At 35.8% G+C, this 27454-nt stretch overlaps 3 protein-coding genes and 2 pseudogenes across 7 annotated transcripts in view; 2 read left to right on the top strand and 3 right to left on the bottom strand.

Moving 5' to 3' along the window:
- Positions 1-709: 709 nt before the first annotated feature.
- On the bottom strand, positions 710-5349 carry LOC143465498 (uncharacterized). Its single transcript, XM_076963824.1, has 4 exons — positions 4987-5349; positions 4597-4705; positions 4403-4487; positions 710-2068 (listed from the first exon to the last, which is right to left on the bottom strand). Exons 1-4 carry the CDS (start codon positions 5130-5132, stop codon positions 1689-1691), a joined length of 720 nt encoding a protein of 239 aa, XP_076819939.1. The 5' UTR covers positions 5133-5349; the 3' UTR covers positions 710-1688.
- A 2621-nt stretch (positions 5350-7970) lies between these two features.
- Positions 7971-12366, bottom strand: LOC143465235 (uncharacterized). Of its 2 annotated transcripts, XM_076963426.1 has the most exons (5): positions 12110-12366; positions 11715-11823; positions 11519-11603; positions 9136-9956; positions 7971-9000 (listed from the first exon to the last, which is right to left on the bottom strand). In XM_076963426.1, the coding sequence occupies exons 1-5, from the start codon at positions 12253-12255 to the stop codon at positions 8992-8994; spliced, it is 1170 nt and encodes a 389-aa protein (XP_076819541.1). In that variant the 5' UTR covers positions 12256-12366; the 3' UTR covers positions 7971-8991. The 2 variants fall into 2 exon arrangements, with proteins under 2 accessions (XP_076819541.1, XP_076819540.1); XM_076963425.1 differs by having other exon boundaries at positions 7971-9956; positions 12110-12343.
- Positions 12367-17411: 5045 nt separating this feature from the next.
- LOC143465278 (glutathione peroxidase-like) lies at positions 17412-19280 on the top strand (annotated as a pseudogene). Its single transcript, XR_013118599.1, has 5 exons — positions 17412-17648; positions 17763-17893; positions 18194-18331; positions 18567-18694; positions 18925-19280. The product of XR_013118599.1 is annotated as a glutathione peroxidase-like (transcript).
- A 906-nt stretch (positions 19281-20186) lies between these two features.
- Positions 20187-22237, top strand: LOC143466120 (glutathione peroxidase-like; annotated as a pseudogene). Its single transcript, XR_013118706.1, has 5 exons — positions 20187-20438; positions 20700-20830; positions 20944-21081; positions 21209-21336; positions 21900-22237. The product of XR_013118706.1 is annotated as a glutathione peroxidase-like (transcript).
- An 814-nt stretch (positions 22238-23051) lies between these two features.
- Positions 23052-27454, bottom strand: part of LOC143464568 (extracellular matrix organizing protein FRAS1-like) — a 51956-nt gene continuing 47553 nt past the window's right edge. For both annotated transcript variants that reach the window (XM_076962420.1, XM_076962421.1), the window contains exons 70-78: positions 27240-27429; positions 26839-27053; positions 26556-26706; positions 26187-26332; positions 25766-26004; positions 25391-25554; positions 25097-25302; positions 24780-24956; positions 23052-24674 (exon numbers count right to left, since the gene is read on the bottom strand). In XM_076962420.1, coding sequence (XP_076818535.1) covers positions 23985-24674; positions 24780-24956; positions 25097-25302; positions 25391-25554; positions 25766-26004; positions 26187-26332; positions 26556-26706; positions 26839-27053; positions 27240-27429 — 2178 coding nt within the window. In that variant the 3' untranslated portion in view covers positions 23052-23984. The remainder of the gene's footprint in view (positions 24675-24779; positions 24957-25096; positions 25303-25390; positions 25555-25765; positions 26005-26186; positions 26333-26555; positions 26707-26838; positions 27054-27239; positions 27430-27454) is intronic.

Genomic DNA, 27454 nt, shown 5'->3' with positions numbered 1-27454 from the left:
CTGTAAATGCACAGCAATATACTTGCACGTACGAAGAGTTTATTTTGCCTTATCAGCACTTCATAACAAACTCGTTCATAACAAATTTAAACAATAAAAAGTGGCGCATTCCAGGTTTAGTGAATAAACTAGCAATGAAATGTGTTTGCTTTAAGTGTTATTTGATAACTGATGTTTTTATGCAATTGATATTAATCTTATGCATGAATTGAAAAGTAATAAATTTTAAAGAAATAGTATATTGCTGTTTGTTGACATCGGGAATTACTTTGTCAAATCCGACCCCCAATTTCACTTTAGAGTTTTGAAAAGATAAAACTGTCCAATGCACTCGATTCAATTTACAGTAATCTAAATTATGATTTGTTACTAAAGTTCCTGCATTACGATCAATATCGGGAACACAAATCTAGCAAAATTTATGAGAGTTGCTTTTTAACCTTAAGTATAGGTCACATAGCTTGTTGCTAAATAGAGGGCTTTATGTTAAGAAGAAAGTTATGCAAAAAATTGATTTTAGCTATTGTAACGAAAATTCTCTCTTTCATGAAGCCAAGATTAATTTCACGTTTACGGTGAACCGCAACACTTTTAACTGTGAGTAACTATACACTGTAGTGTTGTCACGCTAATAAAACAAACCGATCATCTTTAAAATTCACATTTATTTGGTCACAGCCAAACATCAGAAAAATAGTGACGGCCAAAAGATAATCATCAAACGATTTCGGTTAATACTTATTATAGTTAATAGCTTGTAATTTAGTTTGTAAGGTATGATTATTTTTCATTTATCAACGTAGATGTAAATGCAAAAGATAACACACGTTTATATCGCAAATTGATGAGAAGTTGGTTCAGTAAACTAACATAAAAAGCAAATAATTTACAATGGTTTTGAACCAAATAATTCCTGGCACTGTGACGTAATAATGTCGCATGAATCAGCACAAGTTTTTCGATCAAAAATCTTGTATTCATGGTAAGTTTGTATTGTTCCGTATTTGTAATTTAAGTTTGTAACTTTGTAGGTTTTCCATAAACATGTGGGCAATCTTGAAGATTTTCGAGCGGGAAAATTACGCTGAATCATGTCAAACTTCTACATCACAACGCCTGAAACAAATATTGAAACCAAAACAAATTTGGCACTACAGCTACAGTAGTGTAATCATTAAGAATATTTTATATACAGGACAGAAAAGAACATTATAGATCATTCATTTATGAATTATGTTGTTGATCACTTATTCTTTTTAAATTATTTTCTGTTAAGCCGATGGATGATTGCTTGTGGTGGTCGTCATTCCAGTCAGTGACAGCTTCATATACATGCTTTGCTTGCAAATACGACGTCTCTGCTTCCATAAGTTGTTCGTCATTCTCATATGCAGCTCCAAGGTTGTTATAACAAATCCCAACAACATGGTAAAATTTGGCATCGTCGCCGAATGCTGCTTTCATCAGAAGAATTGCTTGTTTGTTGTCTTCGATTGATTGCGAAATAAAAGAAGTATTATAAAAACACAAAGCTCTGTGCTTCAAGCACCAAGCGAGTTTTTCGCATTTGGTTTTTAAGTCAACGTCTGTCACTCGAAGCATATCGTCAATAATTTCATCCATAAATCCAAACTGGCTTTTGAATTCGTTGTGGTTATTTTGACGAGACATTTCTTCAGCGACCTTCGTCATGCGAAAAGCTGTATTTTGCAGTTTTTCGTTTGTTCACCGCTATGTAATGTTGCAATAACCTTAAAAGCACATCTCAACAACATGATGGAAGATTTGTAATCTTTTCCAATAAAATCTTCAGCTAACTTAAGTAACTCAACGTCACAATTATTGCAAATATCTTTCGTTGCAGATGTAAAGTTTGCAGAGTTCAACGTAGATTGAAGAACTTTGCAAAATTCTTTTGCTTCTTCCATTTGATTGGTTTCAAACAAGCATCGTACCAAGTTGATGACGTGATTTATTTTGTGGTAACTTTCCACTGAACGTACGATGCGTCGTAAAATAGGAATTGCGTCATCATACCTCTTTTCTTTCATATCTTGCTCAACTAAGCCTATTAAAAAGAAATATGTTAGTTATTTAATTGCTATATACCGTTTGTCACAAAGTTACCCATAACATGTCTTCGTCGCATATGAAAGGAATGTAAAACAGATAGCGCAAAACAGAGCAGAAAGTAACTTCTTCCAAATTAAATCGCTATTCCACTTCTAAATTCAAATGGACCCTTTATCTGTTTATTGTTTTGTTTGTTTTTTTGTGCGTTTTTGCTTATATCTTTTGTTTTAGTTTATTCCTTGTATTCATCCCAATCTTAGACACGTTTATCTTGTGGCGCTCGAGTGACTTTCGCTTTACATCGACCACAGAATCCGACTTTCAAAGTGGCGCGTCACTTCCAATAATATCTTACGTATAAGAACCGAGCGCTCAAAAACTGCTTGTGTTAATCCAACGCACAAGTATTAAGTAAACGGAAGTTTCGTCAATATCTCGATAACTATTAAATCGATTGCTTGTCATGAAAGTGCTTATACCGCTTTCTCAAAGCAAACAACATGCGTGACAGGCAAATCGCAAATAACGAGCGATACCCATCACACACTTTTTAAATCAAATGTTTGTTTACAACAAATAAATAAGTGAAAAATGTCTGTGCCGCCTACTGAGAGCATCCTACTATCTCTTCCGCAGATGAGGTTTCCTGAGTGTAATAAATGAAGCTGGAAATGACGAAGATTCAGTAATGATTTAAACTAACAGTAGAATCGATATCGTCCAGAATTTAGAAAAAAAACTTCTTTACATTATTTCATTATTATTGACTTTACATTTGCAAATGTAACTCGTAAGCTGAAAATTCCTCAGATTGAAATAGTCCAATGAAAGTGTCAGGGGATATTTTTAGGCACCTGTTTTATAAGCGCTGCATTTTAATGTTGTCTCACCTAGCTCAGGGCTACTCAACTGGTGGACCGCCGTCCGAATGCGGACCTTTTCAGTGTTGAATCCGGACCTTATCTGTCTCAGCATTTACGCAAATGAAATCGTTTATCATTAGTTTTTTTTATTCCTGCTTATTTAATTAATCAGCAAGTGTGTAAGTGGTAGCTCAAACTAGTCTAGTGGCTTTCGTTAATAGGTCGTTTGTCAATCGGGGCAATCAATGAAGTCACAAGGATATTTGTGACTTCCTAAAGGACACGAGTTTTTTAACAAAACCAAATCCATTATTGTTGATTTGCCAAAACAAAAAAAGAGCAGACAATAGTACAATTTCAAACAAGCCTTGTTGACGTCACAATGCACAGCTGCGAGTCAGCGTTTTCAAACATGAACTTCATAAAGAATAAATTTCGCATCTGTATGACCAATGAAACCCTTCACCACTCGCTCTCGCTAATTTAGAACCAAAATTTAAAGAACTAGCAAGAAATAAGTAACGACAATTCTCCCACTATAGCTGTGACTAACAGAACAATAAATAAATTTCGCTTATTGCTTTTGCTAATACCGCTTTAACGAATTTTGTATATACCGTTTTTCATGTTGTGTTAAAAAATCCAAAGATTTTAAAATTAAATTAACACCTATCCAGAGAATTATATTGTTTTATATAACGTATTTTAATACATTTGCATGACTGTAAATTATTTCATGAGAGTTATAACGGACCTAAGCAAATTTTGAACTTTTGTAACTGGACCTTATTTGCTAAAAATAGTTGAGTAGCCCTGACCTAGCTTATAAGGCATTTGTTTACTGTGTATGCTATTTATTATTATTTAGAGTTTGTTTTCATATCTAGAATCCCTTAAATTGTTATGGAGTTTTTATCTTAATGTGTCTATGAAGAGTTTGTTTACTTCACTCTTATACAGTAATTTAGTCCAGTGTGTGTGTGTGTTAACATTTTTTCTATTGGCACGGTGCATTGCTTCATTTGTCTGTAATCTTGTCGGTTTTTATGACTGCTCGCGCACTGCCGCACTTTTTTACCAACTACATGTGCATGGTTTTAGCTCATTTCTTTTGACGCGTTACTCCGCTATCCTTGAGGACCTAGTAATCAGCGCCACGCGCTTATTTTCTTGGCCGTGTTGGAATTCGTGGTTTTTTAGTGTGTGGCGCTCGGCTGGAGAGTGGTCCGGCAGATTTGATTTAATTCTACGTTGGGGTTTTGAGTCTTTTGGTCAAACTCAAAGAATTAAAGATTGTTGTATATCCGGTTCCACACGGTTACACAGAGGATTCGACTTTCGACAGACAGTCGGAAAACAAGTGTTAAAAATATAATTTTTATAATTCTTGATTTTTTTACCAAATACAATTATCATTGGTTGCAATATCAACGTCAATACTTGATATAAATTAAACACTAAATTACTTCGTAATTGTATCGATTCCTGACTTTTCAGTTTTCTTCCTCCGCCAAATCTCGCCGAGCCTGCCGAGGAGGTGGTCGGTTGCTCCTGTACAGTTAAAGGCAATAATATGGAATAGCAAAACAATTAATCGAAGTATATCCTAGAAACTTACAAGTTTACAACTTGCAATTTGCAAACAATTTTGACATATTACCTTGTTTGAAATACTAAGTCGTTCAATCATATTTTCCACTGTCCAGTTTCGAGGAAAAGATTCTACACTGTTGGAGTCCACGTGGATTACTTTCCGGCATGTTGGACAACTTTAGTGAAAAAATGGATTCAGTAACTTCATATAAATAAATAGCCTACTACAGTATTGTTTGTTTAAGAGCCAAATGTTTTCAGTGTATTACAATATATCTACGATATTTAATATAGTTTTCATTCTGTTCATTGTTTTTTTTTTTGCTTTCAGAACGAACTTTTTTCTCTACATAGTTCAGTTTGTTTGCTTTATTACAAATTGTTCAGCTGAAGCAAACGTGTAATGCACCAATAACAACCCACAATCAGCTTATCAACCTGTATATTTACATTATACCTTGGTGATGTCGTCGATGTTCGAGAATACTCCACCAAGCAAACTTGACAAAAATTGTGTCCACAAGTCAATATTCGAATCGGTTTTCGTAAAGTATCCAGACATATAGGACAAGACACATCGTCATAACTGCCACTGGTACTCATAATTAAAAATCTTTCAAATGGCTATCTGTATTATTAGAAATACCTTTATGTGCTGTAATTGCTGAAGTTAAGAAGAGTTAAGGAAGTAATATTTACCTTGTCTTTAATTTAATTTTTTGAATGATTTTATTGATTTACTGTCAACTATAGCTATATTTGCAGCAATGTGAATGTGCCAAACACTAACACTAGCCCATAAAACCTTATAACACTTGGCACAAACATCGTCAGATTTAAGTGTTTCCCGTTCTTGATATTTACTCTATGCAGAATTAAGTTTTCTTTTAAATAAATAAAGGAATATTTTGATTGCCAAAGAATTTTCTTTAACATAAATATTTCTATCGTTTATTAAAATTTGCTGCCAAGACATTGTTATTGAAAACAATCACGAAGCGGTAGTGCTAAGGATTACAAGTTAATGTTGCTGAATTTTCAACTTGTGACTGTCAAATGGTTTCATTTCAAACATCCATAAAGTGCACGTACTCCATATACCGAGAACGTTACTGTATACTCTGGTCGAGACATTGCACGTAGTTGCTCAATATAAAACGAAAGGCATATTTCTCAGATTTAATATTTTTGTTTGTTCCGATTATGACGTGAAACGTTCGAGCTCGGCTTGATTACCCACGAATGTTCGGATCAAAAGCTCAGGTTCACGAACTCAAGTTATTTTCGTACCTCTACTACATTATACTATTTTCTATCGACAAAAACTTAAACCACGAGACAATTGTTCGATGTTACAGTAATTTCGCAGTAAAAAGTGTTTGTGATAATTATATATTAACTTATTTATGTAACCTGCTGCTAAGATCTGCTAAAGCTTACATTTACTTACTCATTCTACTTACTTACTTATACTTACTTGGACCATATTACCCATAAAAATAGTATAAACTTATCACTATCTGTTACAATGTCGAGACATCAAATTTACCCAAATCTGTACGTTTTAAAGAGCAGATTGCTCTGCTTTTACATAGTCTGCATCAGCATTTCACTAAAGGTCGATTTCTTTTATGGTGGTTTTATTTGTTACGACTGCAAAGTCAAACAGATAAAAGTGGCGACTGTTAGAGTTAATGAATAAATTTTAAAATCAAACTATGTTTGCAGAAGCGCTGTTTTGACAATGTTCAAAGAATGAAAAAACTATAACCTTTTTCAACTGAACCATTTTGCAACTGTTACTGCTGAAAATACCACTTAGAGTTATCAACGTTCATTTACGGTTGAAAGTACAAAAATTAAAAATTAAAATAAAGCGTGACTTCAAACGATATCCTTTGCCTTTATAAAGCGCCCAGATCTATCTATACTGTGGTTATTTTGATATTTATCCATGATTTAGCAAATTTTGCAAATGACCGTCAAATATAAACAATTCATTGTAATGATATTACCTGAGTGAGCCAGATAACGTAATGAAGTACTCTACCAAAAACTGTGACACAAATTATGTCCACAAGATAATATTCGAATCGGTTTTCTTTAAGTATCTGGAGATATAGGACAAGAAGCATTCACCACAGCTTGCCGAAGTACTCATATTTTACTCATGGAAACATATTTTCTACTTAGATCTATCTTAGAGCTGCAATTAAGACCAAATTTAATCATCTGGATAGACATCTTTCTTGTTACGCTTACACCTTTCGCTTTCGAGGCATAAAATAGATGCTTTAACTTCCATTCAGCCTTATTCGTTAAATAAAACCATGAAACCACTAAACCTATCACTTCAATTGTGATGATGGCAGTAAAAGCACAACAATATACTTGCACTTACGAAGAGTTTACTTAGCCTTATCAGCACTTCATAACAAACTCGTTCATAACAAATTTAAACAATAAAAAGTGGCGCATTCCAGGTTTAGTGAATAAACTAGCAATGGAATGTGTTTGTTTAAGTGTTATTTGATAACTGATGTTTCTCATGCAATCGATGTTAATCTTATGCATGAATTGAAAAGTAATAAATTTTAAACAAATAGTATATAGCTGTTTGTTGACATCGGGAATTACTTTTTCAAATCCGATCCTCGCTTTCACTTTAGAGTTTTGAAAAGATAAAACTGTCCAATGCACTCGATTCAAATTACAGTAATCTAAATTATGATTTGTTAGTAAAGTTCCTGCATTATTATAACCAATATCGGGAACACAAACCTAGCAAAATTTATGAGAGTTGCTTTTTAACCTTATAAGTATAGGTCACATAGATTGTTGTTAAGAAGAAAACTATGCAAAAAATTGATTTTAGCTATTGTAACGAAAATTCTATCTTTCGTGAAGCCTGGCTTAATTTCACATTTACGGTGAACCGCAACACTTTTAACTGTGAGTAACTATACACTGTAGTGTTGTCAAGCGAATAAAACAAACCGATAATCTTTAAAAAACCACATTTAATTGGCCACAGCCAAATACCGTCGACCAACCCTGGCCCAGAAAACACGCACAGCTTTATATTTAACATGGATGCCAAACTATGTCATCAAAATAGATTATACCAAAAACTCAGAAGGAGCTCATTGATCAAAATGTTACAAAAGAAAACACGATGATGCGCAACCACACAATACGTGCATGAGAAACGGAGTTCGTAAATTTTTTAAGGTTTTATTGGATTTAGATTTAGATTAGAAGGTAAGTTTAGGTTACTATGTTATAACATGTAAGTTAGATAAGCAAGAAACTGTGAAAATAGCTTTGAACGCACGATTTTTTCGGAAAAATTTATACACCTTTTGTTCACGAGCTATAGTTATGACCTCATTAGACGACTATACTGTAAGTTATACCAGAGTTTTATGTTGTTCGCTTCAATGTTTGTCGTTTATGTCTGTTGTACTGTACTTTAAGACACTCAGATATAGTTTAAGGTGCTTCTATCTAAGCTGCTGAATCGAAACCTTTGGAAAAATATCAAACAACAAACGGAGATTGTGGAGCAAGCTCGTTGATAATTTAAGTTATTCTAACAAATATTTCTTATAATTCAGCACAAAATAATCGAAATTAAAAATGCTAAAATCTTTGGTTATTAGAAACTTACCAAAAAGTCCAAACAAAAATTTAGACAAATCGAATCAATGTCTGTCAAACTGGATTAGATAAAACGACAAACAAAAAATATTATGCAAGTCTCAAACACATCACTACTTCAGCAACAAAGTAAACAAGTTATTTCAGTATACAACTCCCCATTATGTTCGCATCTTATCAGAAACAAGAAGGAACACAAGCACAACAAAATTACACACATTTGTCTTTGGTTATTGTTATTATTAGTTATTGTATACCATTAATATTAACTTCTAAAATGCCTGACTTACTTGAAAGCAAGCAAACAGAATAAAGTCAATCAAAAATACACATAAAATGCCGCAAATATGACGTACTTGTGCATGCACTTCATATATATTTAAAATTAAAATCAAACAATAATGACGAATTGTTCACACTAATGAAGATTGTTGTTTTACAGTTAATGGCTTGTAATTTAGTTTGTAAGTTATGATTATTTTTCATTTATCAATCTAGATGTAAATGCAAAAGATAGCAGAAGTTTATATCGCAAATTGATGAGAAGTTGGTTCAGTAAAATAACATAAAAAGCAATGAATTTATACCGGTGTTGAGCCAAATAATTCCAGGCATCGTGACGTAATAATGTCGCATGAATCAGCACAAGTTTTTCGATCAAAAATCTTGTATTCATGGTAAGTTTTTATTGTTCCGTATTTGTAAGTAAAGTTGGTAACTATATAGGTTTTCCATAAACAGGTGGGCAATCTCCAAGGTTTTCGAGCCGAAATATTACGTTGAGTCATGCCAAACCTCTACGTCACAACGCCTGAAACAAATATGGAAACCGAAACAAATTTGGCACTACACCAACAATAATGTAATCATTAATAATATTTTACATACGGGACAGAAAAGAACATTACGGATCATTCATTTATGAATTATGATATTGATCGCTTACTCTTTTTAAATTATTATCTGTTAAGCCGATGGATGATTGCTTGTTGTCGTCGTCATTCCAGTCAGTGACAGCTTCATATACATGCTTTGCTTGCAAATATGCCGTTTCTGCTTCCATAAGTTGTTTGTCAGCCTCATATGCAGCTCCAAGGTTGTTATAACATTGCCCAACAACACGGTAAAATTTGGCATCGTCGCCAAATGCTGCTTTCATCAGAAGAATGGCTTGTTTGTTGTCTTCGATTGATTGCGAATAAAAAAAAGTACACTTAAAACACAAAGCTTTGTTGAATAAGCACCGAGCGATTTTTTTGCATTTTGGTTTTAAGTCAACGTCTGTCACTCGAAGCATATCGTCTGTAATTTCATCCATAAATCCAAACTGACTTTTGAATTCGTTTCCGTTATTTTGACGAGACATTTCTTGTGCGACCTTCGTCATGCGAAAAGCTGTATTTTGCAGCTTATCAAGCTTTTCTACTCCGCTATGTAATGTTGCAATAACCTTAAAGGCACATTTTAGCAAACGGATGGAAGTTTTGTAATCTTTTTCAACAAAATCTTCAGCTAACTGACGTAAATCAACGTCACAATTTTTGCAAATATTTTTGGTTGCAGATGCAAAATTTTCGGAGTTTAAAGTCGATTGAAGATCTTTGCAAAATTCTTTTGCTTCTTCTATTTGATCGGTTTCAAACAAGCATCGTACCAAGTTGATGACGTGATTTATTTTGTGGTAGCCTTCCACTGAACGTACGATGCGTCGTAAAATATGAATTGCGTCATCAAACCTCTTTTCTTTCATATCTTGCTCAACTAAGCCTATTCAAAAATATGTAAGCTATTTAATTTGCTGTTTATCGTTTGTCCGTAAGTTACTTATAACATGTTGTCGACGTATACGAAAAAAAATAACCAAAAACCGAACAGAAGATAACTTTTTCTACATTAAACCGCTATTTCACGTTTAAATTTAATCGCACCCGTTATCTGTTTTTTTGCTTTTGTGCGTTTCTGTTAAGATCTTTTTTTCAGTTTATTCCTTGTAATCATCCCAATCTTATAGGCACCTATATCTTGTAGCGCTCGAGTGACTTTTTCTTTACATCGACCGAAGAATCCGACTTCTAAAGTGGCGAGTCACTTCCAGCAATATCTTAAGTATAAGAACCGAGCGCTCACAAACTGCTTGTGTTAATCCAACGCACAAGTATTAAGCAAACGAAAGTTTCTTCCGTTTCGCAATAACTTTTAGATAGACTTCTTGTCTAAGAAAGTGCTTACCGCTTATAGCAAACAACATGCGTGACGGGCAAATCGAAAATCACGAGCGATACCCATAACGCACTTTTAAAATCAAATGTTTGTTCGCAACAAATAAATATATGAAACATTTCTGTGCCGCCTACTGACAGCATCTTACTATCTCTTTCGCAGATGAGGTTTCCTGAGTGAAATAAATGAAGCTGGAAACTACGATGATTCGTTGATGATTTAAACTAACAGTAGAATCGATATCGTCCAGCATTTGGAAAAAAGCTTCTTTATTTTAGTTGATTATTATGGACTTTGCAGTTGCAAAGGCAACTCGCAAGCTGAAAGGTCATCAGATTTAAATAGTTGAATGAAAGTGTCACGGGATATTATACGCACCTGTTTTATAAGCACTACAAATGTTAATGTTGTATCACGCAATTTGTAAGGCATTAGTTTACGGTGTAAGCTATTTATTACTATTTAGAGTTTGTTTTGATATTTACTATCCCATAAACTGTTTGTTAAGCTTTTATTTTAATGTGTCCGTGAACTGTTTGTTTACTTCACCATTATACAGTAATTTAATCCAGTGTGTGTGTGTGTTAATTTACATTTGTTTTTATTGGCGCGGTGCATTGCTTCATTTGTGTGTAAAGTTGTCGGTTTTTATAACTGCCCTCACACTGCAGCACTTTTTCACCAATTACACGTACATGGTTTTAGCTTATTTCTTGTGACGCGTTATTCCGCTGTCCTTGAGGACCTAGTTGACAAGTAATCAGCGCCTCGCGATTATTTTCGTAACCGTTTTGGAATTTGTGTGTTTTTGTTGTGTGGCGCTCAGCTGGAGAGTGCTCCGGCAGATTTGATTTAATTCGACGTTGGGGTTTTGAGTCTTTCGGTCAAACTTAAAGAATAAACGAAGTGTTGTATCTCCGGGTCTACCGGGTTGGCCGTGAATTCGAGAGACGAACTTGAGAGGATTCGACTTACCGACCTTCGGCGGACAGTCGGAAAACAAGTGTTACAAAAGTAATTTTTAAAATTCTTGATTTGTTCACCGAATGCCATTATCATTGGTTTCAAATTCAGCGTCAATACTTCATATAAGTTAAAAACTAAATTACTTTGTAATTGTATCAATTCCTGACTTGACAAATTTCTTCCTCCGCCAAATCTGACTGATCCTGTCGAGGACGTGGTCGGTTGCTCCTGTACAGTTAAAGACAATCATATGGAATAGAACGAGAAAATAATTGAAGTATGTCCTAGAAAACTTGCAAGTTTACAACTTGCAACTTGCAAACAGTTTTGGCATATTACCTTGTTTGAAATACTAAGTCGTTCGATCATACTTTCCACTGTCCAGTTTCGAGGAAAGGATTCTACACTGTTGGAGTCCACGTGGATTACTTTCCGGCATGTTGGGCAACTTTAGTAAAAAATGGTATTCAGTCATTTCATATAAATAAGTACCTTACTATAGTATTGTTTGTTTAAGAGTCAAAAGTTTTCAATGTGTTATATTAGTTATGGTATTTCTACGATGTTTAATATAGTTTTCATTCTGTTCATAGTTTTTTCTTTTCAGAACGAATTCTTTTTCGCTACATAGTTCAGTTTGTTTAATTTATTACAAATTGTTCAGCTGAAGCAAACGTGTAACGCACCAATAACAACCAACAATGATCTTGTCAACCTGTATATTTACATTATACCTTAGTGATGTCGTCGATGTTCGAGAATATTCCACCAAGCAAACGTGACATAAATTGTGTCCACAAGATAATATTCGAACCGGTTTTCGTAAAGTATCCAGACATATAGGACAAGACACTTCGTCAAAACTGTCAGCGGTACTCATAATTGAAAATTTTGTAAATGACTATCTGTAATCATCTAATTACCTTTAAATGCTATAAATGAATTGCTAAAAGCTACTGGCTTATGTGTTTAAAAAAAATTTTTTTTTCAGTGTCATATGAGGATAAGAACAGTCAATAAAGTAATGTTTAGCTGGTCTAGTAATAAATTATTAAATGTTTTTGATGATTTTCGTGATTTACTGTCAACTATAACTATATTTGCAGCAATGTGAATGTGCCAAACACTAACACTAGCCTATAAAACCTTATAAGACGTGGCACAAACATCACCATTTTTAAGTGTTTTCCCGGTATTGATATTTACTCTATGCAGGGTTAAGTTTTCTTTTAACTAAAAAGAATATTTTGATTGCCATAGAATTCCTTTTCACATAAATATTTTTTATCATCTATTAAAATTTGCTGCCAAGACATTATTCTTAAAAATAATCACGAAGCGGTAGTACTAAGGATTACAAGTTTATGTTGAATTTTCAATTTCTCACTGTCAAATGGTTTCATTTCAAACATTCACTAAAATACACGTACTCCATATACCGAGAACGTTATTGTATAGGCCTACTCTGGTCGAGACATTGTACGTAGCTACTCAATATGAAAGCAAAAGCACATTTTTCAGATTTAATATTTGTGATTGTTCCGATTATAACGTGAATCGTTCGGGCTCGGCTTGATTAGCCACGAATGTTCGGATCAAAAACTCAGGTTCACGAACTCGAGTTATTTTCCTATCTATACTACATTATACCATTTGCTATTAACAAAAACCTAAACCACGAGGCAAATGTTCGATGTTACAGTAAGTTCGCAGCAAAGATTTTTTGTGATATTAATATGTTAATTTAACTATGTAACCTGCTGCTAAGATCTGCTAAAGCTTACATTTTCTTACTCGTTCAACTTACTTACTTATACTTACTTTGACTACATTATTTATAAAAATAGTATAAACTTATCACTTTATCTGTTACAATTTCGAGACATGAAATTTACCAAATGCTGTGCGTTTTAAAGAGCAGATAGCTCCGCTTTTACATTGTCTGCTTCAGCATTTCACAAAAAGTCAATCTCTTTTATGGTGGTTTTATTTGTTACGACTGCAAAGTTAAATAGATAAAAGTGGCGACTGTTGAAGTTAATCAATAAATTTAAAGCCACACTATGTTTGCAGAAGCAATAGTTTGCAATAGTCAAAGAATGATAAAACTATGACCTTTTTCTACTGAATCATTTTGCAACTGTTGCTGCTGTAAATACCACTTAGAGTTAGCAACGTTCATTTACGGGTCAAAGTACAAATATTCCGAGTTTGACTGTTTGTTTGAAGGCTTTTTAAACTTTACAAGTTTGTTGATAATGTTTAGAATTATTCTTTAACGCTGTAGTTGATATAAAAAGTTGTTTGTTAGTGTGTAATTCGTCATTTTAGAAAATAGTTTTGCATATCTTTCGTAAAACAACTAGGTCTATATTCCTTCGCAACAAAACAATCACCCAAATGAAAATTAACCCCCTAGCCCTATATCCTCACTAAGAAACTATAAACGCTGGTTGTCCATTCGATCACGTGGCTGAAACCATCCTATTAATCTGAATACTTCACAGAAAGGTCAATAGGTTAATTACTCCAACGCTGTATGTGCAAGGTGCAGCTGGTTACCAGGTTTAGTATTACATTAACCATTATAGTGACGAAAAAATATCGTAAATCATCTGTCGTCATCGTTGTGTGAACACAACGTATTAAGCTGTATAACAATGTACAAAGTATAGTTTGATCTCTTACTACACTTGATGTGGCAAGCTTATGTTGCGAAAGCTTGTGTAGAGGAATTGAAAATAAAATTTAACTTGAAAGTGCTTTAACAAATTTAACGTTGATTTCATTCTACACATGCTCGAGTGAATGTTAGTAAAAGTTAGAAGAGCAGAGATTGTGACTAGCCGTAAGAGCGGGAAGTTTCCTGAACTGAAGAATTTAGCGTGACAGTGGAATTGAAAACAAAACGTTAACCTTAGATTGCCATTCTGTATCCTGCTTTTATATTTTACTATATACTGATTAATTGATTATACCGGGTTAACACGGTTCAGCCATCCACTTTGTAGAAAGTGTATAGTGCACAGTAGCGCTCACAACAAATATATTTTAGATTTGAAACATACAATTTTAAATCTTTCTTGCTTTCTAAGTTTTGTTTCGAACCTAAAGTTGCTTGCCGAACACCTGCTCTGAACAGAAGTTATTTTGTATGCGTTTTTTTTTGCTTTGGGTTGGTTTCTTGATCACTCTGTTCTTCCAAATTATTTCCATTTATTACACGGCTACTGCGTAGAAACATTGTCAAATACCGCCATTAAAAACATAAAAATATATTTGTTATAAAATTTAACCGAATCTTTTTTACGACACTTTGGCAAATGGTTGTTGCCAAAATTTATTATTTCTAAAAATTCAGGTTTTACCTATATCTGCAATCTTATAGTTTTAAGGCTATTTGATGCGCAGACGAGATAGCATCTTATCACAAAATATTGCCTTTGAAAAAGTGTAAACAAGTTTGTTTGATGCGTTTTCGGAGTAGAGCAGTTGTGATTGTGAAGAATATGTTCTATTGTGATGTTCACATTTCAGTTTGCGCGGGTTTGGATTTCTTTTTCGATGATTCCCCTGGATTCGTCGGTGTGTTGAAAAAACGGCATAGGCAATATTAGTTGAAGTAAGTTATATAAAGCGTCGAATATGCATGCGTACATCCCGGAAATATGTACCTGAACTCTAAATAACAACTCATCAAAGAACCATGTTGCATTATCGATTTAAGACTAAGTAAGTAAACTTTAAGATAACTTTAATTTACTTGTCGTAGTCCTATACTTATACCCTTGTTAAGCTCAATCGTTTACTGCATGCATCCATCGGGTTGCAGAGAAAGGCAATTTCGTTAACAGCTGCTCCTGTAGAAGCGAGAGATGTAGCGGGACCTATACAGGTGTAAATGATGTTGAATTCCTCCACGTCGACTCACTTCTATTGTATTGTGAAATAATCTATAGAGATGATGACTGCTTCCCTCGATGCATTTCCATTGTTCGGTTCCTCTTATATGCGCTTCGTTTCTCTACAAAATGCAGAGTTCGCAGCAACTTAGAGAGAGATTGTGGGCGCGTGGTGGCGTTTATCAGTCATTCTGGTCTTGTTGTTAAACGTCGATGGTCATGTTAAATAGAATCATGAACATTTTTCCAAAACTTTATTAAAATTGCCATAAACAGAAGTGATTAGTTATAAAAAGGCATTAACTTAAAACTAAAACTCTGTTTTCCTGCTGGCCACCTTTGGAACATTTTCTTTGCTATATAGAACATTGCATTCTCGGACATATTTATTGCATTGTAATGGTTAGAGTAGGCTATACCACAGTGTCTAAATCATTTATTACAAATGGTGTCTTGTTTTTTGTTCTCGTTTCATAAACTTCAAACCATAAACTGCAGTGCATTAAAACAATCTTAATCCTGGACATTTAAACATAAAATGAGCCTGAAATTGTGAAGGGCTCCGCCATGTTTTGTTAACTTGAACACAGACTGCATGAGCTAAAGGTATACTCAGAAACATTTTCGAGCAATAGTAGAACCTACATTATTCACTAAGCTATTTCTAGAAACGCGTCGCCATATCGAGTTAACATAACGTAAACGGCTCTTTATTCTACCTATTGGCATCAACCAACCAATATATTCTAAGAATTTCTTCATGTATTAGATTAAAAACACATTAACAATTAATAAAATCAATAATCACATTAATGTTTATGGTTTCACCACGTATAGTTATTGCTCAAATAAAGCCAAAAAGCTTTCAAAATGAACTAAGGAATTAAAACTTAAACTTGCAAAACATGAAGCATGCTTTTGACGTGCATTAAGTGACAAACGTATATTGTGTTGTCAAAGATGGTAACGTAAACATGTATATACAATGCGACAAGACAAAATTTTACCTTCGGCCCTGCAAACAACATTTAACTCTTCACATTTTCAACATTGGTGTCACGAAAATTTAGTAAGTTTATGAATTGATTTTTTTCTCTTACTAATTTGAGATTAATTTCTGTTAAACAAATATCAGCTTGTTTTTGTTGATCATCCTTCCAATCAGTGACTGTTTCATAAAATTGCTTTGCTTTTTAACCCGCTTTCTCTGCTTCCGTCAGTTGATTATTATTATCTTTCTCGTATGCAGCTCCAAGATTATTATGACATTGACCAAACACATAATATAATTTGGCATCATTGACTTTTCCTAGTTACATAATAAATATTGTTTTAATCATCGAGCCATATTTTGGCATTAGATTCTAAAGTCAACAACTGTTACTTGCAGCATTTCATCAACAATTTCTTCCATGAACTGACGTTCGCTTTCGAAATCTTCGGCGTTGTTTTGACACACAATTTCATGTCAACGTATAGAATGCAGTTTTTCCAATTGGAATTTGTATCGATAAACTACATTAATTATAAATCTTTTTAGCTCTTCTATAGTTCTATTTCTTCTTAAGCTGCATAAGAACTCAAAATAAAACTTGTTTTTCCCAAAACAGTAAATACTTCAAGTTTGCTTTAACTTTGATACCAAACAAGATTTCTTTGAAATTTTCCTTCATAGATTAAACAACAAAAGAGGAAGAACAAACATTATATGCACTACAGAGGTTCTCTTATAAGTTAATAATCAACCTTATCGAGGTTTCCTGTTGTTTTAACTGCTTGCGGTGCTGTTTCAATCGTTTACTGCAAACATCAACTTGTTTGTCAGAAAATCAACTTTACCTTTGGTCACTTGAGACAGCACAGTAAAGCAGGAGACACAGTAAAACAGAAGATTGTTGCATTGGGTCATAAGCAGTGAGAAAAAGTGCCTTGTTTTCAAAACAACACGTGGAAAAAAGCGTATAATTTAAACAAAGTCAAAACGCTATGGAGAGTGTTATAATAGACCACTGTAGATGCAAACATTTTAATTGTAGATCGTCTCGAGTATGATAACTGCAGAGGCCTGTTCATGTCACTAGCATTTTAAAAAATGCATTCACGCTTAGCTGCTGAAAATAATTATCCAATGTTTTTTAATTATTTTGACATATATTAGGTCAGTCATTAATAGAGTTGTAAATGGCATCGTTGCTGGGTTCCTTGGGAACCCTAATTGCATTTATGCTGTTTTGTGCAACTCCTGTAGATTCACATCGACTTATAACGTCCCGGTCGAAATGCTTTAAATCGCCGAGAACCATCTACGACGACGATCACTCCTTCGTTAAACTACAAGATGGCGAAGAAATTCACTTGTCTCAGTACAGAGGTATCTTAACTTTAAAAATATGGAATGTTGTGTAATATAATAAGTGTGTTTGGTGTAAGTTTTAAGGTGTTTGGACAACTCTAAAAATATCTGTTTTCTTTTGACGGTCTTCAGGCAACGTTCTTCTCATTGTCAACACCGCTTCTTTCTGAGGGGCGGCTTGGCAATTTCCTCTGTTAAATGCATTGAATGAAATAGACGGCTTGAACGTGCTTGGGTTCCCTTGCAACCAATTTGGCCTTCAGGTGCATGTCACAGTTTTACCGAGCATAGGTCTATCAGTGTGTTGTTTTTATATGTTGTTTTGTGATTGTTATGAAGGTTTAAGATTTGTTATTCATCAAAAATATATCTTGGTAATCATGTCCCGCTTGTTGTAATAGCATCGCATAACGGTTGTTACAGAGTTTTAACTTATTGCAGTACGCCTAAACGAAACGTACAGTATGTACAGTATACTGTATATAGTGCACAAAGCATCCAATAAGAATGTCTTAAAGAAGTTTGGATTTTCAAACATACAGTAAATGATCTTGTCACTTCAGGAGCCGGGATCAAACGGGGAAATCCTAAAAATATTGGAACATGTTCGACCTGGAAATGGATATGTGCCAAATTTCCCCCTCTTTGAGAAGATTGATGTCAATGGAGCGTCTGCTCATCCTCTCTTTAAATTCATGAAGGTGAATTTATAAAACTAAAACTTATACAACAGTTCTTTTATTTTTGAAAATACAAAGTATTAAAAGTTTAACAAAACAAACGTGGCTTTAAACCGGTAAGTTGTTTGACACTTACAACGTTTTCAACATAATGATACAGTAATTTAATTGCCTTTGCTTTAAAGAATAATAAAGTCAGAAAAGTCGTTCTTTGCATTGTTTATCCGTAGCCTAATTGCGGGATCTGTTTGTTTAGAGTCAGTGTAACGTGGTCTCGGCTCAGTTTGCTTCTCGGGAAAGGCTGTTTTACGACCCAGTGACCCCGCTTGACATCGAATGGAACTTTCACAAATTCCTAGTGGACCATAACGGCAAAGTTGCACGGTTGGTGTAATCTTGCTATCGCCTAAAATCTACAAAGACTTCACAATAACGTGCGCTTCGTGCAGAGTTTAGCTGTTGCCAATGTATCAGGATTCTATTTGACTACTGTATAGACAACTTGGCAAACTTCATGTAATTTTTGCAACAAAGCACATATTCGATTTTTTCTTTCACTTAATTGAGCACATTTGCCCAGTCCTATCTGTAAGAATCTTTTTAAAAATTTTCAGGCGTTACAACCACAATGTTTCCCCGGACTCGGCCATTCTTCAAAAGGACATCAAAGCACTTCTGCGCCAGAGAGTCGACGATACCGCTTTGTGATGCTACTTCTGAAAATATCTGTCGCCATTTATGATTTCATAATAGACATGTGTTTTTGCGCTTATGATTACGTCGTTCGAAATCTTATGAATGAGCGACGTATGATGCGGACAAAATGATGTCAGTGCAAGTTTTTGGTGCATTTAACAGTTGCATGACGTCATGTCTGTCCACGTAATCACATGTTTGTATATCGATTTACATAAATGTGCGGACATTTGTCTAACACAGAAAAAATTTAATACAATTAAATCAACAATTAGCAACTATCTGCACTTTTAAAACCACTATACACATAGCAAAAAGGTCTCTAAATCATTTCACATGCGCTTGTAGTTTTTCTTTCAAAGATTTTACAAATTTTAAAACTGTTCGACGCCATTACAGATTGTGACATGCAACAGTCTTTAAACGTTATGCAAATGAACAATAGGTGAAACTAAGTAGAGCTTGTTATTAAATGGTTTAATCTTGAGAAGGATTGTTAAGGCGAATCCAATTGTGCATCTGGCTTCTAACAATAAAAAATAAAAAGTTATATAACCTTGCGGATGTTACGTAATAGAATTTTGCGGTTATGTAGCCAGTCATCTGTGAAGTGTTATATAACAGTCTTCAAAATCTTCTTCACTTAAAAATGGTCAAGCAAATCTTGAAGTTTCATATATAGCTTGACGATAGAAGTGGCATGACAGGCGGGGGTGCGATGTTAATGTGTTCCTTGTAACACTGTGCTTATGAAGCATATACTGTAGAATGAAACACAACGCTGTGCACAACGAACAATCTTTGCTGCGCTTGCAGAATTCACGCGATAACAGATATGGCGATAAAGTGAACTAATTTCTCCGATTAGCTCTTTCAAACCAGTGCAGTGGAATGGAACCGCCAGCCATATTTGGTGCGTGAGCTGATTTCGTCTGCTCTCGAATTTCAATTTACGACGTCGATAGGTGGATTCTTGGTAAAATGCGGCGGCTGCTGCTTCGTTATTTTTTCTTTGTTTAGAAATATTTTAAATCCAGCTTGGAAAAGGTCTTTGCAGAACACGCAGTCGGCCGTGTGCGAAGATGTTGTGCTTTTGCTGTGAAAATCTTTGTGTGAAGGCGTTCAAAATTAGGATTAATACACTGTCGTGAGATCGGTATTGAGAAAATAAAATCGTAAACGTGTTCATTATTTCATACAGAGCTTGTAAGTTTTTATAAACTTGAGCGTAGAGATATTCTCGCAATGGCTTCGCTACCAGGGCTCATTTGGGCCTTGATTGTAGCGATGACATTATGCGACTTTGCGAAGGCCCAGAGAAGAATAAGCTCGAGGGTGGCGTGCAATCCGACCCGGAGTACAATCTACGACCAACGCCATTACTTCACGAAACTGTCGGATCGTTCAAGAGTCAGTCTATCGCGGTATAGAGGTGGGTTGAGCTTGCAGCAGCGACCGACATAAATCAATTTCAACATATAAGCTAATTTTTACAAATCACGAGCTATTTAAAAAAGATATAGCAAGAGCCAGGAAATTAACGATCATCTTAGTGTAACATGGGAACGTTACGAGCTTAACTCATTTACAATGCGGTCATTATGCTTAACTCGAAACGTCTGCAAAAAATAGTTGTTTGTTAGTTTCTTGGCTCCAGCAATATTTATCCATATTTTGCTACGTTCTTTGGCAGGTGAGATACTCGTTATTGTCAATACGGCCTCTTTCTGAGGTTCCACTTGGCAATATCCACTGTTAAATGCACTTCACGATCTCGATGGAGTTACCGTGCTTGGTTTTCCCTGCAACCAATTTGGCCTGCAAGTTAGTATATGATTCCGGGGATGCTCCATGATTATATCCAATTTTACACTTGTTTATGTACTTCATTATCTCAGTGTTCGTATATTGTGAGGTAAAAATTTTGTTCTTTTTAGGAACCGGGGCACAATTCCGAGATTTTACCAATTTTGGAACACGTTCGACCTGGTCGGGGATATGTGCCCAACTTTCCTCTTTTTGAAAAGCTGGAGGTCAACGGAGACTCCGCTCATCCACTTTTCAAGTACATGAAGGTGAAAATGTTTTTGAACTAACTCTTTTATTGCGTCTCACCCGATGTCACCCTTGGCAATTCGAGGTTGGGAGTAATTTCGAATCGTTAAACTTGTTTACTAGTAAATTGTTTTTGTGATTACACAGGGGCAATGTGAGGTGATAACTTCAGCGTTCCCTTCTCGATCTCGGCTTTTTTACGACCCGATAACGCCCTTTGATATCGAGTGGAATTTTCACAAGTTTCTGGTCGATCACGAAGGAAAAGTAGTGAGGTAATCAACATTTTATGTTCTAGCCGCAAAGTATATACAGTATGCATCTGTCTTTATAAATTAAGTCAAATGTTGTTGTTACGTAACACCATAGGTTATTGTTCAATTTATATCATAATTATGTACAATTGTCTTACATACAACGAAATTTGCAAGTAGCCCATAGTGACTTACATGCAGTGACGTTTTCTTTATTAAACTAAACTATGTAGCTCACTGCTGTCTTATAACGACTTTTTTATATAAACAATTAGTTTTATTAACAGCTATATATTTCTAGATGTAGCTTTCAAAACTACTACAATGATGTAAATATTTCTCCAAAAATCAGAAGCTGGTTTGAAGTGTAATTAGTTGATCAAATAAAAATATCAAAATAAAACCAACTGTGTGCGCATACAAGTCCCACACTCTTCTTATATACGATGTGGTGTGACATATGCACAACAAAAACACTCTGTGTAAAGTTAATTTTTATGAGAATAAATTCCTTTATTCAACCGATAATCCTACGTAAATCAACAGAAATATAACGATAAATGTTTATTTCGTTTTCGTATCAGGCGTTACCATCACAATGTCTCCCCGACGTCTTACACGATCAGAAAAGACATCCGTGACTTGCTGAGAAGACGAGCCACCGCCAGAAACCTTTAAGCTTTTTATACCGACCTTCCACCAATTATGACAAGACAATGTGCTAGTATTGTTACGTTTATGACGACGTCGTTAAAAGTCTTCGGAACGAACGACGTAAGAAGCGAGCAACATGACGTCTTTGCAAGTTTTAGTGCATTTAACAGTTGCGTGATGTCAAAGTTGTTCCAGTAACAGCACTTCCACGTGTAGTGTTGATAACTGGATGATGTCATCAGTCTGGAATAAATCGAATCTAAAAGAATTTGACTCGTCTATTGACAATGTAGAGACTATTATATGGTCAGAGGATAATAGATAATTTCTTTGAATGCCGCAAAATACTATAAAGTTATCACTTTCTCGTAAAAGTTCTACAACTAATTGAGATTCGAAGTTTGAGTTTGTTTTAGAAAGTCAGAATCAAACCAGTGGTACGACACGAAAATAAGTACCAAGGAAAGAAAGAATGAGATTATACGTGTTAAATCTCAACAAGACTAATACGAAACAACAGTTTTCGTCAACTTGCACGGTCAAAAGGTTCGATTATTTGTTTCACCAAGACCATCTTTCAAAGATATTTGGAGTAAATGTTTTCACCGTGTGGCCTGAATAAGACTCATCATTGTCTTTCAGCAATTTGTAAAGTGAAACTTGCTCATTAATCTCCGAAATAAAAGTTTTCACTTTGGCAATTTTCGTCAGTTTTTTTATTAAGCTTGCCTAACAATAATGTAAATGTACAAAATTATTCCAAAAATGTCCGAATTAATATTTATAACATATTATGAAACATTATTATGTTTTCTTCCCATACCTCCGGTGTGGTCGGATAAAATTTTCGAATTTCTGAGCTTTTAGCTTCATTTTAGGCTTGTTCGTGGGAAATACTTCCTGGTTGATTCCCATCCTGTAGAAGTATCTTGTCGATTATAACACGATGAGCAGAATATAAGTACAGTGTATCATGTCTCATGTTCAATTGTCCGCCTTTTAGATATAACGCCTATACAGGGATGCGCAGACCTACTAGCAATCACTCATCTCGTTGAACTACCACAGGCGAGAAACGAAAAGATTGTTTTGAAATTGTATTTCCAGCATCGAAAGATTTAGTAAAAAATAAGCAGGTAAAATGACGTAGAATAAATACGAGAAAGTCGCAGCAACAATAGCTAAATATGCAATTCATTAACATTCTCTGGCCAAGCACAAATCGGTTGAAAGGCGACACTTAAAATTCAAAATCACTTTCTCACTTTAACTCAAGAAAACGTTTAATGTTGATCATGTCACCGTAAACACTAATAAGATAAATGACAGCGCAAAACAAGTAACATTCTGGGCACGAGGCAATTGCAAATACGTTTAAGGACACAATTATCATTATGCTGTATGACATCACGTTACGAAACGATGAAAAAAAAGAAAACGAAAACATGATCGAAAATAAATACGGACCAAAAGTGCAAAGACGGCCGTCCAGTTTATATAGAAATTGGCTAATCGAAAAGCTTTACTTTTTACAAATAGCTTTGACCTCGAATTGAAACCAACGTAGGGCAAATCGAGTCAATTGAAGGAAAGGGTCTCCGACTCTAAACTTTACAAGTATGGTCATACCAGCTAGTGACAGTAACTACACTGGCGAGACCTATCGTTTTCACACAAAACCGAATTTGCATATCTTGCAGATATATTTCTACGTTAAGAGGTAGAGGCGTTTAGCCCTATAAAGTTAATACAATTGGTTATATACCCGCTACGTAACCGGCACCTAGCGCATGACGTCACAGAAATTGGCAAGACGGACGTCACGTGTTAAAAAATCCCGTCACCAATGATGACGTCATTGTCGAACAACGTCAGTCGCAAACGTTTCTGAAAAAGATGCCTTCGGGGGTAGAAGGTAATCGCAAAATAGATATCTAAGTTTCATTTAGCAATGAAGTCAAAAACTGCTAAGTTTATACGAAATGCTTGGCTCCGGGTATAAGAAAATGTGAAGATCAAACTTCGGTCCCAGATTCGCCTGAGTCCCTTAAATTGTTCACAATGTCAAGATTTTCACGTCGCCTCAGAAGAGGTTTCCCCGGATCTCGAGTATTGTTCGCCTTTCCACTTTTGCGTGGCTTGGCCATGAGTGGCGCCTCGCAATTGTTCAAGTTTCGGTCGGAAACACGGACCCTGTTTGCTTTACAATTCTTCTCCATCTCGTAGTCAAGCGATTTTTTCCGCGATGAAACGCTGACAACGTTAACACGACTGTACTTCCCGTCGGAAGAGCACACGTCGTTATCGTCGTCATCGCTTTCGTCGCTCGCTTCTATCGCAACTTTCTTTCGCGTCGCCATCTCAAACTCAACCTGTTTCGTCTTCTTCTTTCGTCTCCGCCGCATCAGGCAGAAGAATAAGATCAAAAGCAATGCGAGCACCACCGCTGTGGGGATGATGATCATTAACGGATTCAGTTGCTGCAGCTCTGCCTCTACCGCTATCCCTCTCATATTGGTGCCGTTGTGTCGGCTCTCACCGCCGCGCCATCCAGCGGTCAAAATATCACGCGACGACAGTTCTCCGTTCTTGTTCAAATAATTACTTCGTTTCATTCGGTGAGAAGCTTTATTAGAGGAGAACTTGAAAAGAGCGGAACGTTTCACCCGCGGAAGCATGGTGTCTGGGCCAATTACGTACAAAACCTGTACAATAGATTTATTTAACCTTAAAAAAGCCCACAATGATGTCAAACTAAGCTATACAATCGATAGTCGATACTGACAGTCCATTATGGCAAGCATACCGACCTGTATATACCACTGGTGGCCAGCCTCGACTTTATAAAGGGCGTCCACCTTCAAAGAGAAGCCATCGACCCCCGGAATGTGGGACATCCCCGCAAATTCGGGACGATCAGAGGCAAAATAGGCGTCGAAGGGAACGTCATGGAATTTACGATTTTCAGCGTCACGATTAGATCGATCCTGAAGACAACCCAAAAGTTATTAAATTATCACATCAAATTTTTGATATAAACAAACAACATTTTTAGCCTAAAAGACAATTGCAGTTGTTAACAAATATTATCATCAGTGTTTCACGTAACATTGCTCATTAATTTTACCAGAAGCAAAAAGCGATGCTGAAGATTTTTGTTCGGTTCGATGCAGCCATACTGAGGACCATTTCCATATACGGAACCGCTTGGATCAAAATAAGGGATGTTACCGTCGCGACCAGTACAAAGATAAACCTTTTCCAATTGTAATCTATAAGAGCTTTTTAAGTCCTGGTCTGGTGTCCACAGCACACGTCCAAAAATCGTCTGGCCTGAAGAGTAGTAATTTTAAGCGTTTAACTCTACGGTCTGTATTCTGTATTGGACACTGTGTAGCGACCAAGTTTCTTGGAGAGCTACCTTTGGTGAAGGAACCGGTGTAGTCGTAATTTGTGTCTTGTTCATAATCTTTGGGGTCCATCATATAAACCTTCTCGTTGTTACAGAGCTGAAACTCGGTTTGCAGAGTGTAGACAACTGGCACTGGACGATTGGTTTGTTGAAACATGATGGGAATTTTAAACCTTAACAAAAGAGTAAGAATATTTCAGCAAGAAAACCTTACAGCCCAGTATACACGCATTTCTAAAGGAGCTTTGAAACACACGGGGGTAGTATAAAATTAGACACATTACGACATCTAACATCATTAACGAATAAATAAATAAATAAGTAAATAAATAAATAACAAAACACCAAGTAATTCAATAAAAGTCACAACACATATAAATTTACTTCTCAGGAGAATAGGCTGTGCAGGAAATTGCTCTATCGTTCGTGGTAGCTTGCCATTTCTGTGTCGGCGTAACTGTGCATGGAATAAGCTCAACTGTGTATTCTCCGCTGTAATCCTTCCTACTGTACGTGCTGGTAGCCCGCCATAGCTGGTAAGGCGAATCAAAAGTCTCTTCCGACCACATATTGGTGAGCTTGAATCCGATATTCATTCCTTCTGGCGGAACAATCTGCGACTCCTGTAGTAATGTCAAAAGTTATTAAAGGAGCAAGTTACTAGTATACAATTGCTATAGTTGAAGTATTCGCACGATTAAAAGACTGTAACGATAAAGTTCAGAAGGTTTGTCGTCAATAATTCTGATGCAGAAGCCCAGATATATGAATTCGACGTTTAAGAAAATCTAATTAAATAACTTACCTTCCCCGGGAGAGTGCGATGTTCAGATACAAATAATCCACGGAATTTCGCTCGCGTTTTGAAATCTATTTCCAGTTTGCCATCGTCGCGAATCTTAATCCTCAGAACTTGAATGCGACCAGATAAGACTCCGTCTGTCTGGATGTCTAGAAAAGTACAAGAAAAAGTATTTTCGACTGTCATTGCTATAATGCGTAGTCTAGACTCTAGACAGCGTTTAGTTGAGCTGCATTTTTGGAGCAGGCTGACAACGTAATCCTATGCGGATAGTTTGTGGCCGAATTCGTAAAGGTAATTTTCCTCTATGACTCGAGAATTTCCTGGGATTACAATTACAACGTATCTACATTGATTTCATTTATGTTTTACCTCCACGCGAATAAACGTTTTTGTATCTGAAGGAAAACTCCATATCTGTGTGATGCTCCAACGAGCCCCAGCCTCTGGGAGCGGTCACGTAAACGTATGAGACGTACAGAGGCACGCTGACGGTCACTTGGGACTCGGCCGCATCACGAAGCTAAAAATCAAAGACAAAAAAAAACATTTTAGAGCTGTTGAGAATTTACTTTAAATGCATTAGCCTGCGAATTTTTGAGCAAGATTAATACAAAGCAGAGCAAAAAAGAATATTGGTTCAAGCTGTTCTTACTTGAAAGTCTGGATGTAGTTTTCCATTACAATAATCTATGAGTTCGTTCATGTGGTAATAGGCATCGAATTGCCAAATACAGCTTTTCAGGTTGAGGTATTTGTAAAGGTCAATCGTCCTTGCCTCGCGTACGTTGGGGTCGAACTGGTACGGTTTGTCGTAGCCTGGACCCAGTGATAACTTGGAGTAGTCTGTGTCTTCTATGAAGCCTAACCCTGAAAAAGTGGGAAAACGACGGTTAGCCTACTAGTAATGCACCATGAGTTCTCGTGGAGGAACACCTTATCATGAAGCTCCTGTTGTTCTCAACATAACTGTAAATTAGTCTTATCATTGAAGATGGAGTGATTTATAGCAGCATACAGCATACGAGCACTACTAATTTAATCCTGCTCCCTTACTTGTTCCGATCGTTCTTGTGACTCCGGTTGCTTCTTCATCCTGGTCAGACGATGAAGTTTGATCAGAATACATTAAGTTGGAGCAGACGTGCTGCTGACGGTCGATGGAGCGGGAGAGAAGAAACTTGAGGTTGTTGAACGGCATCGTCGATATCAGAGGCAACCTCCCGTCTTGGTGAGGAATTTTGACCTAAATAATAATTCCAGTCTATAGT

Source organism: Clavelina lepadiformis, chromosome 7, assembly GCF_947623445.1.
Source record: "Clavelina lepadiformis chromosome 7, kaClaLepa1.1, whole genome shotgun sequence".
In the NCBI taxonomy this organism is placed as follows: domain Eukaryota; kingdom Metazoa; phylum Chordata; class Ascidiacea; order Aplousobranchia; family Clavelinidae; genus Clavelina; species Clavelina lepadiformis.
This window is presented reverse-complemented; position numbering and strand designations above follow the sequence as displayed.

Coding starts and splice junctions, on each gene's coding strand:
- LOC143465235 (XM_076963425.1), bottom strand. CDS start 12,255: ATGAGTACCGCTGACAGTTTTGACGAAGTGTCTTGTCCTATATGTCTG. Junction 11,824..12,109: donor ACATCGACGACATCACTAAG/GTATAATGTAAA, acceptor TTTTTACTAAAG/TTGCCCAACATGCCGGAAAG. Junction 11,604..11,714: donor GACTTAGTATTTCAAACAAG/GTAATATGCCAA, acceptor TTAACTGTACAG/GAGCAACCGACCACGTCCTC.
- LOC143465498 (XM_076963824.1), bottom strand. CDS start 5,132: ATGAGTACCAGTGGCAGTTATGACGATGTGTCTTGTCCTATATGTCTG. Junction 4,706..4,986: donor ACATCGACGACATCACCAAG/GTATAATGTAAA, acceptor TTTTCACTAAAG/TTGTCCAACATGCCGGAAAG. Junction 2,069..4,402: donor GGAATCGATACAATTACGAA/GTAATTTAGTGT, acceptor TCTTTTTAATAG/GCTTAGTTGAGCAAGATATG.